Genomic DNA, 13153 nt, shown 5'->3' on the forward strand with positions numbered 1-13153 from the left:
GTTGGCATCATGCGACTTGGCCAGAGTTTTCCCAGGGTGTGGCTGCCAGCGGGAGAGGAGAAGGAACAGCTTAAGACAAGGGAAGGTAAAGGTAGGTTGGGTTGTGCATGAGAATTAGACAAGGAAGCAGGAAAAGGGAGAAGCTATGGGGGCTTTCAGGGAAGGGAAAGAGGAAATAATGGGGGAGAGGGAAATGAGATGTCCCCCGTAAGTCCTTCCTGGTTCCCCACTTGTCTCCTCTAAATCCCTGTGTACAAGTCATACTAAAACGATTAGTGCTTTGTCTGTAGAAATGATTCACTTAGAATCGTGAGTATATATAAAACTATATCTGTGATCATTTATATCATTTTAACATTCTATTTCCCATAACTATGCATTATTGGAGGGTAGTAATGTATATTGTGATCATTTCAATAGCAATCAATTATGGTAGGAGTAGAACATAAATATAGCAAAGATTGAGCAGTGGGGATAGAGATAATTTTAGAAATCAAGAACTTGCATCAACGTTGACTTCTCTAGTTTATTTAAGTAGAAAGCAGTAAATTAGTGCTTATTTGGAATTATTGAGGCTATCACCTGGTTTAAATCAAGCACAACCATGGCCACAAAGACTTTACACTTTGGGCAATTTTTACATCTGAATGCCATAGTGACAAGTGTTATTGAAAAAAGAGGCAGAGTAGATTTTGAGATTGATGGCTCTGGTCCCTGACTCCCTTGTGGGTTAAATGAAAACCTTGAATTGTTATCTCTTATATGAGAGAAAAACTAAGTCAGATCATCACACTCCTCTCTCTGAAGTTCTGTTGCTGTGGGGACCGCTTTGGCTCTACAATTTACAGGTTAGTTGTATTTTTTCTAATGTGAAAGTTGTGGAGTGTTATATATAACTTTCATTCTAAGATCTATGTTTCCATCTATCTATTGCATTTGTATAATATATGAAACGTTCATGAAGTTCATGAACATATTCATGAACTTTTCACATGCTCAGGGTTTCCTGTTTTTTTACCAACTGTTTTTAACTTTATACTTGTTTGCTATTTTATTTTGAAATTTCTTTCAGCGCTATAGTTTATAAACATATATGGAAATGTGCTACTTCTCGGCCTCCAGGTGGCAGTGTTCTTTAAGCATGGAAAATCAGGACAAAAAATGCCATAGATGAATATGCATTGATATTTATTGAACAGAATGTTGACATAATTTATTTCTGAAGATTTTAAAGCATGTATGCAAAACTATATTACAATATTTATAACAAGTGCAACACTAATAAATTTAACCTTTTGAAAGATTAAAATAGGCATCAATAGTTTATCTGAGCTATCACAAAAATATATGAAGTATTATCTTCAAAGTATTCCTGAAATATTTATCAATGATAACATCTATTGGCAAACTACAGTAAAAGTTTTGTTATCCAGCACTCGTGAGGACTGGGGTTTGCCAGTTAATCAAATATGAAGAAGGGGGGCCACACCAAGGCAAAATGAAGAGACAATTGGTGCAAAGGAAAGGAATCTTAAATAATTATACAACCCCTACGTGAATTACGTGCAGCTTTGTTAGGGGGAATCTTCCAGATCCTTTTTAGTTCCGTTCCCATATATATACTTTAGTTGACTGTATGCCTAGTTAGACCTTTCTCCCTGAGCCATGGAGCTGTCCGACACAGCACACAGACAAGCAAGCAAACTGCCCCAGGAGCCCTCTGGCAGAGCTGGTTGCCGACAGATCAAGGCAGGTTGAAGGTAAAAGAAGCATCTGAGGATGATGTAAGTTCACAGTGCTGTCAGAAGCCTAGCAAGGGCTCGAGGCATCAAGCTGCCTGGCTTGAGAAGTGGGGGTGGGCCTGAAGATGCCGGGGGTATGGTGCAGAGGGGGGAAGAGCTTTGGCAATGCCAGTTAACTGAGCATTCTGGATTAGTCAAGTGCTAGATAAAGCTTCGACTGTATTTAGAAAAACAAAGTGCAAAAAGAGGTTATGCTAATGATAGAAGCTGTGATTAAACAGTTGATTAAGAGATTCACATTCTTTAGGCTATATAGAAGCATTACACTAGAAGACACAGAGGAATTAAAAATATATTCAAAATGTCATTAGTCAAATTTTTTTATTATAATGGCAAATATTAGTTTTGAAATAAGCGTATGATTTTCTGATGTAACACATTTAAAGATGACTCCTTTTGAAAATTCAGATTTAGTAATAACCAAGATTCTAGGTCACATTATCTCCTAAAGTCTGGAACATGTAATTTAAGTTGTAGTAGGTGAACTGGATGTTCCCTTTGCAGCATTCCTGCATTGTGGAAACACCACAATTGTCTGTCTGCAGAACCAAATACACGTACAGGAAGTTTACTTTCAACTTCTTACAGGCTCTGCTGGTTAGAAAGACGGGAATCCCATTAATTAAACAGGTCATTATTGCTCTCTTCTTTCTACAGCCTCCTGAATCTGCCAAAAAACCTGCTTTGGAGGATCTAGGGAGCCTCCAGAATGATGTTTAATGTGGTGTAGGAGCAGAAATCAGAGAAACAATCTTCTCTTGTATGATGGAAGTGCCTTTCCTTGTCCCCTTAGATCTAAAAAATGTATTTTTAAATTCTGTCAGTTTGGTATTCCAAAAAAATTGAGGGTCCAAAGGAAGTCACTTTGTCCAATATAAGGAAATCCAGCATTTTGCAGAATTACATAACTGTAATTTTATTGCCAATATGAGAAGCACACTACCTCTTTGGGGAAAATGTGTGTACGCACATTCCCTCACTTCAATACAGCTTGCACATCTGATGTGCAAATAACCCCATGAGACACAGGAAACATGGAAGTCACTCATGTAGGCTTTTCCCTCTACTTCCATCCTGAAATCTTAGAATATTTGCTGTCTTAGTTCCTCACCTGTGAAATCATAACAATGACATCAGCTGAAAATGCTATAGGTGCAGCCTGCATGGCAGCAGAGTACAGCTGAATCATGAGTCAAAACTGCAAACACTTGTAACTGACAACTCAGTTTCCTCCTAATTGTCTCCAGGAAGGTCTATGAGAAGTTGAAAGAAAAAGTAAATTTCAGTTCAAACAAAATTCTGAAATCTACAGAATAAAAAAAAATCAGGACAGTAGATTTGTTGTGGAGACATAGAAATAACAGGAGATTGCAAGAGAAAAACTTAGAACTTCTTTTAGTAAAATTTAACAATGGAAAATGACTCCATGTGTAACAAGTATGCAGTTCTTTAAAGAATGAGGATCAACTAAAATGAATGATTTATGTATTTGTATGTGATTTCTCAGACAGAATTTAGTACTTTGTGATGTAATTTCGCATGAATTTAATTCATTCTGGGAAAAGGTAAGTTTCATGTCCTCATGAACTGTCTTGAAGTATAAATGGACACTGCCTGCTTGAATCTTAAGATGGGTGAGAGGGACTGGAAAACTTCTTCTCATAGTCAAGCATTTTCTGACTCTCACATACTTTACCAACAGTTAATCATTCTCTCATCTGCAGTCTTTTCCTTGTCCTGTCACCATCTGTGTGTTCCCTCCCTGTCAAGTTATTTAAGATCTTAAACAGTGAATAATATTTATTTATTTATTTATTTTATTTATTCAATTTATATACCGTCCATCCCCAGGGGCTCTGGGCGGTGAACAATTAAAATCGATAAAAACAAAAACTAAAATCAATATACAAATAATAAAACAAATTATCAAGGTGCAGTGGTGGGGAGAACCTTCCCCATCCCAAAGGTGGGAGGCCGACATGGCACCGCCCCCTTCAATCACCAAACCTAATTTGACCTAATTTGCACTGTTTGGGTTAGATCCAAAGTAACATTTCTGCACAAAGATTTCTGCCCAAGGTGAGTGATTTTCCCACTTCTGCCCTCCTGCAGCAGCCCCAAATGCCCCCTGAAATCCTGTTAGTGGGAATCCTCTCTCCCCCAGGTCCATGATTTCAGGGGCATTTCAGGCTGCCACTGGAGGCAGGAAAATCACCCACTGCAGGTGGAAATCTTTGTGCTCATGGAAAGTCTACTCTAGATCCAAGCTTTTACCCAGACTGAAGAATTTGTGTATAAGTGGTAAGCAAGCATATACAGCTTGGTAACAAGATTAGGGTTAAGGCTAAATAATCTTTTGATTTCTCAGTGAACCAAATTACGAAATGATGCTTCAGTCCCTGTTTCTTAGTTGCCATGCAGCTATGCCTGTGAGCTGATTTGGGAATAAAATTCACCATTGTACTTAATAAAAACCCTAGATTGGCACAAACTGGGAAGAGTGGAGATTCTTGAGTAAGTCTTCCTTGAATACTATAAGTCTCAGGGATCAGACTGAGATAGTAGTTGAAAATGAAACGCATCCAAGAATAGATGCTTGGTGATGCAGAAGGGCTGACATTTTGTGCTCTCTATGTAAGAATGGTCCCTACATTCCACAGGTTAACTGATCTGCTCAATCTTAACTTTTTGCACTATACTTAGGCCATAAGGCCTCAGCATTTTTTGCAACATTTTATGTGTGTGTAAAGTGCTGTCAAGTTGCAGCCAATTTATGGCAATCCCATAGATTTTTTTAAGGCAAGAGCAAACAGAGATTGTTTGCCATTGTCTGCTTCTGTGTAGCAACATTGGACTTCTTTGGTGGTCTCCCATCAAGTACCAATTAGAGCTGAACCTGCTTAGTTTCCAAGCTCTGATGAGATTAGCCTAGCAAGGTCAGGGCAATACTTAAGTGCTATCAAGTTGCAAGTGACTTACAGTGACCCCTCGTGAGGTTTTTAAGGCAAGAGATGAGGAAAGGTGGGTTGCCATTACCTTCCTCTGCACATCAGCCCTGGATTTTCTTGGTGGTCTCCCTTCCAATCATGGGTGACCCTGCTTAGCTTTTGAGCTCTAACAAACTACGGGTAGTTTGGGCTGCAGTTACTCATAAATGAAAGAACCAAAAGGAATGTACTAATGGCTTGAAGCTGAAACAAAAACCTGCTGTGCATCTTAAGAATAAACTGCAAACCAGTTTTACCAGTACAAAAAGCTATCCACTAGTTTCAGTTAACACTCCCTTTATTGACAAAATACATATCCACATGATAGCTCCATCAAATATGTAGTTACCTTGTTAGCAAAGCAATACTTCTTTGGAATTAAAGTCACCAACTGGATGCTTTTGCATACAGACTCTTCAGTATCTGCATGGTCAGCACATCTGAAAAAGCTATTACTTTTTTGCAGCTGCTACCACTGCTTCACAGTATTTTTTTAAAAAGTACTTTATTACACAACATAAAATTAACCTATGCAATTCACCAACATAAAATATGGTGGCTACAGCCTTAGATGACTTTAAAAGGGAACCAGACAAATTCACGCAAGAGAGATCCATTATCAGGTAAATGAATCCTTTGAGTCCAGAGACAGTATCTCTTTATCAGAAGCATTGGTAGGGCTGCTGCCCTTATGACCTAGAACCATCTAGCTAACTGCTGCTGGAAACAGGTTAGATGGATCTAGTGGTGTTCCCTCTGGAAGGCAAAAGAGATAATCTCTGCGGTAGCTAGAGAAGATACATTTTAAATTTTAATATAAATATATTAATTAAAATCATACACCGATTTCCTGATTTGTACAAATTACCTTTCCCATTAAACTTTCCCTTTCCTTTCTTCCCAAAACAAGTATCAAAAATGAGTAATTTTAAAAGAACTTTTAGTCCCCAACGTGCTTTTAACTTCTGCCCAAAATAGTAAAGCCACACTTAAAATACATCTTTGTTAGTTCTGATGCACTTTCACAAATATTAGTAGATTCTGTTATTTCATGAAGGCATATGTTATAATTTGTGAAAAAGCTATTATCTTCCCAAAGCGGGTTTTTAATTTTTCTTTGTTTAAAGAATGGAGTCCTTGCAATGCATTATTGAAGGTGGGTATGGTTTGGGTTTTTTTGGCATAACTAAAAATATGTCACTTCTATTGAAACTGATCTCAGCATTTTGATTGTAAACACAATGGAAGATGGTATACACAACATTTCTTGCCCTATATATAGGTCATTTAAAAGGCACTTGTGACAAAACTTTGTAGAGAAGGGATTTCTGAACTGCAGACACACAGGTTTACCCTATGCTACGCTTGCTGGCTGTAATTTGTTTAGAAAGTTCCATCTAATTTGGAGTTACTTCAAGTGTAAGAAAGGTCTTCCATATCATAAAATGTAAAACTATTATGACTACTATACATGAATTTAAGTGTTTATTTTGCCTAATGTATACTTGTTGAACAAACAATGGAAAGGTACAGCTGAAACTGTTGCTTCCCAATATGCACTATACAGTATGATTTTCATGTTTTTTTTTCTGACAAATAGTGATTTTTGCATTAGTTTGAGGTGGACCTAAAAAGGCTTGCCAATAATTGTAATCTCAAATGTGTTAATCATTTACATGGCTTTCATCTCTCTTTAACATTTTCATGTTTTTTTGCTACACCTACAAAGATTTTCTATGCGATGGAGGCACCAGATGTGTGGGTAAGATACTGGGGAGTTCATATCCCTCCAATTTGATCTTGATGAGATGTTTTGCTAATGCAAATTCTTCCTCATCCAACATGCCATCGCAATCACAGTCTGCAAGCTTCCAGATTTTCCCCAGGACACTGTTTGGCAGTTTGGAGGTCAACATTTCCTTCTTCGCATTCACCCCAGAGATTCTGCCATTGATTGGAGAGAGAGTGTAAAAAATCTCATCATATGCAGGTTTATCTCTGGCAACAATCCATTCCTCCTCATCAGCTCCTTCCTTGGCACCTTCGCCATAGCCATGGTCAAACGGTCCTGCTGTGGTGCCATCAAATGCCCCACCATGAACCATCTCTGTAGGCATGCTACGTTCTTCCTGAGTAATCAGATTCATTAGGGAAGCAACTTTACTGGCCAACATGTTATCTACACCTTCGATCAGCTTTGGTTTCAGAGAGTGGAATTTGGTGAAGTCATATGCCTCCAATTGTTCCTGTGAAATGACAAAACAGAATGACGATAAGCAAGAACACTGGTAAAACAAATCCTCTATGAAATAGTTCTCTGCCAAGGCTGAAAAAGATGTCATTAGAATGAATGTTAAATAAAGGACTTATTTATTATTATTATATTATTTATGAACAAGATTTTTACCTCACCTTTCTGCCTCAATAGGGCCATCAAGGCAGCTAACATATTAAAACATACAGATTAAAATCATCTTGAAACCAGAACATAAATACATCACTGAAACAATTTAAAACCAGAGCTTAAAATAAACATATAAGATAAAAACAATTAAAACATTGGGAAGGGAGAAGGGATCACTGAGGGAATGCCAAACAAAACAAAAGAGGTTTTGGCTAAACATTAGGAAGAACTTTCTGACCATTAGAGCGGTCTCTCAGTGGAACAGCTTTCCTTGGGAGGTGGTGGGCTCTCCTCCTTTGGAGCTTTTTAAGGGGAGGCTAGATGGCCATCTGACAGCAAGGTCGATTCTGTGATTGACAGACCTAGGCAGATCATGAGAGGAAGGGCAGGAAGGGTTACATCAATGCTTAGTTCTCATGGCCCCTTCTTACATGCCCAGGGTAATGCCGATCACCACTTTGGGGTCAGGAAGCAATTTTCCCGAGGTCAGTTTGACTAAGGATCCTGGAGGTGTTTTGGCATCTTCTAGGCATGGAGCAGGGGTCGTTGGGTGTGTGTGTGGGAGGGCGGGGGGGAGATAGTTGTGAATTTCTTGCATTGTGCAGGGGAATGGACTAGATGACCCTGGAGGCACCTTCCAACTCTGATTCCATAAGCTGCCTTAAGTTCCTGCAAGGTATAAAGGCACCTTGTAAGCCACCTTGAGTTCCTGAAAGGTAGAAAGGAGGCTAATAAATGTTTTAAACAAACAAACAAATAATAAAAAGCCTTAACCTGGTGGCAGAAATTGGCAACAGAAGGGGACAGGCAAAATCTCTCTGAGGAGAGAATTCCAGTTTTGGTGGCAGGTGGCAACCCAGAGTTTCTCCTGGGTTACCACTTGCCTAATCTCAGAAGGCAGGAGAGCCCAAAGCAGAGCCTCCAAAGATGATCATACCTGTTGGATGGGTTCATAAGGGAGTAGGTGATCCTTCAGGTATGTTGGTCCTAAACCATATACGACATTAAATGTCAGTATTGGTATCTTGAATTGTGCCAAGCCAGTGTAGATGAGCCAGGACTATGGCCCATCAGAGTCTGCATCCTGGCTGCAGCATTCTGCATTAACTGAATTCCAAACACTTTTCAAGGGCAGCCCTGCATACAGCATATTGCAGAAATCTAATCTAGTTGTAACCAGAGTATTTATCACAGTGCCCAGATCTTTCCTGTCCAGAAAAGGCCACAGCAGTCTAGCCAGTCAAAGATAGTAAAAGGCACCTCTGGCCACAGCTGCCATCTGCTTTTCCAGCAGTATCCCTGGGTCCAAGAGCATTCCTAATCTATGGACCTGTTCCTTCAAGGAGAGTCAAACTCATCCAGAACAGCTGACACTTTAAAGCCTGGGTCAGACTTTCCAATTACCAGTAGCCCTTCTGTCTTGTCAGGATTAAGCTTCAGTTTATTATCCTGCATTCACTCTAAAACTGCTTCCATGTTCCAGTTCAGGTTATCAACAGGCCAAGGTTGTTTCAGTCACATAAACAGACCTAAAACCAGACTGGAAACAATCTAATTTGCCTCATCAAGGAAAGCTTGAAGGAGTCCAGCCACCACCCTTTCAATCACCTTGTTCAATAATGGAATGTTTGGTCAATAGTTATTGAGATCTCCTTGGTCCAGCGTAAGCTTCTTTAGAAGTGGGCACACCACAGCCTGTTTCCAGGCTGAAGCAACCACCCCCTCCCTGAAAGAGGCATAGGCTACCCCTTGGACCTACTCAACCAGCCCCCCTCAGCAGATATAATTAGCCAGGAAGGGCAAGGGTCATACAAGTAGGTGATAGGCTTCAATCTTCCAAGGATCATGTCCATATTCTCAGACTGAACAAACAGAAAAGTATCCTAAACAACAAGGCAAGATGACATCCTGGCACCATCTGATGCTGACACTGATAATGTAGATTTCAAGTTGGAATGGGTGAGAGAGATTTTATCTGAAAAAAGGCTGAGCAAAACGGTCACCACGGGCTACTAAGCAGTCCACTTCCTCCTGCGGGCCAGATCTCAACAGGCCTCTGACAACATGGAACAGCTTCTCTAGCTTACACCGTGCAGATGCAATGATGGCAGAAAAATATTCGTTTTTGCCATCACTGTCACAGAGTGTGCTTTAAAATGAGCTTTTGCCTGTGTCTTATCAAAGTTGTCCTGAGCCTTCCCCCACATTCGCTCTAACCATCTCCTTTGTCTTTTCATTATCTGCAGCCGCTCTATAAACCAAGGGACTGCTTGGGCTGGAACACCCGAGAGAGGTCACTTGGGACTGGGAGCAATTGTGTCAACCACCAAGCTCATTTTCTCTGTCAGGAGCACCAACCATATTCACAGTGAAGCCCCCTCCAGTCATCAGAAAGCTATTTGGATCCATATGACTCCAGGGCTGGGTTATTTTAATAGATCTCCACCTCTGCAGAGTCTTGGTATTCCTATAAGTTTAAACTTGAGCAAACAGTGATTTGTCCATGATAAAGGAACTGTCATCAATTCCTCCATCTCTCAGACTGCTTTCCTCCCATCCCAGCCAGTTCTCAGTGATACATACCTTTGACACAGTGGTTAAGATGTAATGGACATGTTTACATCTCTCTACAATGGCATAATCAGTGGCATTACACAGCCATCACAAGTAGCAAATAACTATCCACAAATACGGTTAAGGTATTTTAAATTTTATTTTTAGTTATTTACTTTATTTATAGTCCACCTTTTTCGCTGAGAGGCCTGGACTGTTCCATTCTACTGAAGTTCTCATCTCATTTTTAAAATGTTCTCCTGAAAACTGTGTTTTGTGCAGAATGATAGAAGTATGAGGGCTTTCTTGACCTCTTCAGGTAGGTCATTCCACAAGATGGGAGCTACCACTGAGAATGCACGTGAACAGGCAGCTGCCAACCTTACTTATTTACTGGGGGGCACTTTTCGAAGTGAGTGAAGCTTCCGCAGATGAACTATTGGATAGCTTCCATGTCATTAAAGATGTCATGTTTAATTACTTATGCTTTGTTCCAGCAATGTTTCATCTCTGTTTGGATTTATGTTTGTTTTCAAGTTCTACAACCTATATCCTATTGTATTTGTTCACTGAATGCCCTCGCTCTTGTTCATATTAACTTGCACAGTGTAATCGGCCTTGGGTCTCAGTGAGTAAGGTGGATTATAAGCAAACAAAGAAATAAATAGCAGGAGAGGCAGACTTGGAGGTATGTAGATCCAAGGTCATGAAAGGCTTTGTAAGTGACAACCAGAACCTTGAACTGAAATCAGTAGTTGATTGATAACCAAAGGAGGAGTTTCAGGAGCCAGCTGACTGATCAAACTTTTTGCCTGGTATGGCAAAATTACCATGCATGGGTATTTGCAAGCAGGTCTGGGATAAGCATATGAAACTCACAACTTGGCTCAAAAGGTTTCAAGTTGTGACCTCAAGAGGTAGTTGGAGAATTTGTAGGCCTGGAAAAATTCAACTTAGGTTAAGGTTTCCCCAAGTTAAAATGGTTGTATAATCAACTCTAACTGCTAAGAGTTAATCTTAAAATCATTTTAAGGCCTATTTTTGTTTATTTCCATCACTGTCCTTGTTTTCTGTTTCACAAGAGTTCTGGGAAACTAGAATTTTTTATGTTCAGTTGATATTGTTACTATCTGTACAGAACTTTCACTGAACCCTGAATCAAGTCTTATCCTTGAGCAAAACAGAATTAGTAGTAAGTTATTATGGTACAGTTTCTATGCTCTCCTACATAGTAAAGAGGCACAGGTTCAACAAAGCAGCCATATGTTTCAACAAAACAGACAATCAAATTTTATTTTAAATCTCATCCTGTACATTTAAGCCTGATGAAGGATGTGTAGTTCAAAAGCCTGAATATTTTTAATGAGCTATGGGTTTATTTATACATAAAGAGCTTTACTCTCTTCTTTAAATCAGAATAAGCAAGTTACAATTTTGAACAGGCTCCATGCACTCAGACCATAGCCGTGATAGTGGAAACACTGAACTGATGTGGACATTAGAAAAGAGCAAGAGCAAGAGCAAGAGTCCAGTAGCACCTACAAGACTAACAAACTTTGTTGTAAAGTATGAGTTTTCCTGAGCCACAGCTCACTTTTCAGAAGAAAAAGTTCTTAAGAAGTGAGCTGTCTCATACCTTACCACAAATTTTGTTAGTCCTATAGGTGCTAGACTCTTGCTCTTTTCTACTGCTATAGCCAGACTAACACAGCTACTCATCTTGATGTGGACATTATGCACAAAGCCTCCTCCATGGCTGTCTGATCAAACCTATCAGAATTGGTCTCCTTGTGGGTATGAGGAATTACCAGCAAGGAGAACGTTATGCATGAGGGGTAACAAGCAGGATACTCCACTAATTTTTACAGGGTCCCCTCCTCAAGGGAACTGACAAGATGGGTTCTTTGAAAACAAAAGTAATTTTTATTTAAAGGGGAAAACTCACACATCCAAGAAACAACTCACAAGCACACAACATTTCTAGGAAAGCTACCGGGGTGTGACAAAGATCAGATTGGTTACTCCTGGTGTTTCACAAAGAAACTGCAGTTAATTAAATATTCCTGGAGCTTGGCTAATGAATTTAGAGTCTTGATTAGATGTTCCCAGGAAGGAATTACAAACTTATCAGAGCTGACTGATGGCCCTCAATTGTAGGATAGGATTTAATCAGGAAGAGGGGTGATTGGAATGTTCAGGGTGGTGACTCACGAGCACCTCTAATTGTTGAGATAGCATATTCTGCAACGTGGGGAAGCAGGAGCCAATCACGCCCAGTCACTTGGCTATGCATTCCTTCCATGCATGATTCATTCTCCCAGGCGGGATCTGGTGTTGCTTTGCTCAGCCGGCTGGCTTGCTAATGTGAATTAAGGCACATCAGATTCACGGGGCTTATGGTTTTTATATCATAAGCTGCTCTTAAAATGGTGGAAACCAGGCTGACTGCTCATAAAACTGCAGAAGGGTGCACCCCATTAGAATTAATATTTTTGTTTATACATCCAAATTGTAGGTCAACAATTTTTTTCAGGTACTGTACCTGCATTTTCTTGACTTCTGGGAAGTCCCCTGGGGAGATCTGATATTCCTGTTGCAACTGTCGGTAAATCTCAGGAAGTTTGTTGATCAGTTCTCTCTTCTTATTTTCTTTCCCAAATACAGCAGGCATTTCCTTCTTTAGGTGGCTAATGATATAAGCATGTACCTAAGACAAAAAGTAGTTTGATAAACAGAAAGAGAGAGAGAGAGAGAGAGAGAGAGAATATGTGAAACTATGTTACTCAAGGCAAGAGAAATAAAGTTCTATTTTTACAAGAAGATGAATAAAAATATTTTGTAACAAAATCTTAATATTTCAGCAAACAAAACTGATATATCTTTTTACATTATGTATTTATGGAGAGTGCATACCAACCTCTTCTAGGAGGGCATACTTTTATGGAAAACATGTATTAAATGCCTAACGTTTGCACAGATAAGAATGTTTGGTCTTCAAAGTATTAAAATATCCTCATCACATGTTGTAATGCTGAAGCAACACCATAAGACTCTGATAAGGCCTAGAAGTTGACAGGAAGTTGGCATTTTACTTGCTTTATTATTCTAACCAGACAGTGGCTTCAAAAACAACTTGGAATGATTGTCTGAGAGCAGTAAATTTCTTGCAGTTATTTTGGTCATCCATTCAAAGGGGATATCATAGACTGGCAAACGTGCAAAGAAAGGCAACCAAAATAAGAATATTTTCTGTTTGAGAAAAAGCTAAAGAATTTGGGATTTTCAGTTTAGGGGGGGAAAACCTTCAGTCAGCAGCCTTCTGAACACTATTTATTTATTTATTTATTTAATTTGACTTATATCCTGCCCTTCCCCCGAACAGGCTCAGGGCGGCTTCCAAAAAAATA

General features: G+C 39.5%; 1 protein-coding gene across 1 annotated transcript in view; it reads right to left on the reverse strand.

Moving 5' to 3' along the window:
* Positions 1-1171: 1171 nt before the first annotated feature.
* The window catches only part of EHD4 (EH domain containing 4), a 43603-nt gene continuing 31621 nt past the window's right edge, over positions 1172-13153 (reverse strand). Inside the window, exons 5-6 of the mRNA XM_054971417.1 lie at positions 12289-12453; positions 1172-7035 (exon numbers count right to left, since the gene is read on the reverse strand). Of these exons, the coding sequence (XP_054827392.1) occupies positions 6511-7035; positions 12289-12453 (690 nt within the window). The 3' untranslated portion in view covers positions 1172-6510. The remainder of the gene's footprint in view (positions 7036-12288; positions 12454-13153) is intronic.

This window comes from Eublepharis macularius, chromosome 2, assembly GCF_028583425.1.
Source record: "Eublepharis macularius isolate TG4126 chromosome 2, MPM_Emac_v1.0, whole genome shotgun sequence".
Lineage (NCBI taxonomy): Eukaryota > Metazoa > Chordata > Lepidosauria > Squamata > Eublepharidae > Eublepharis > Eublepharis macularius.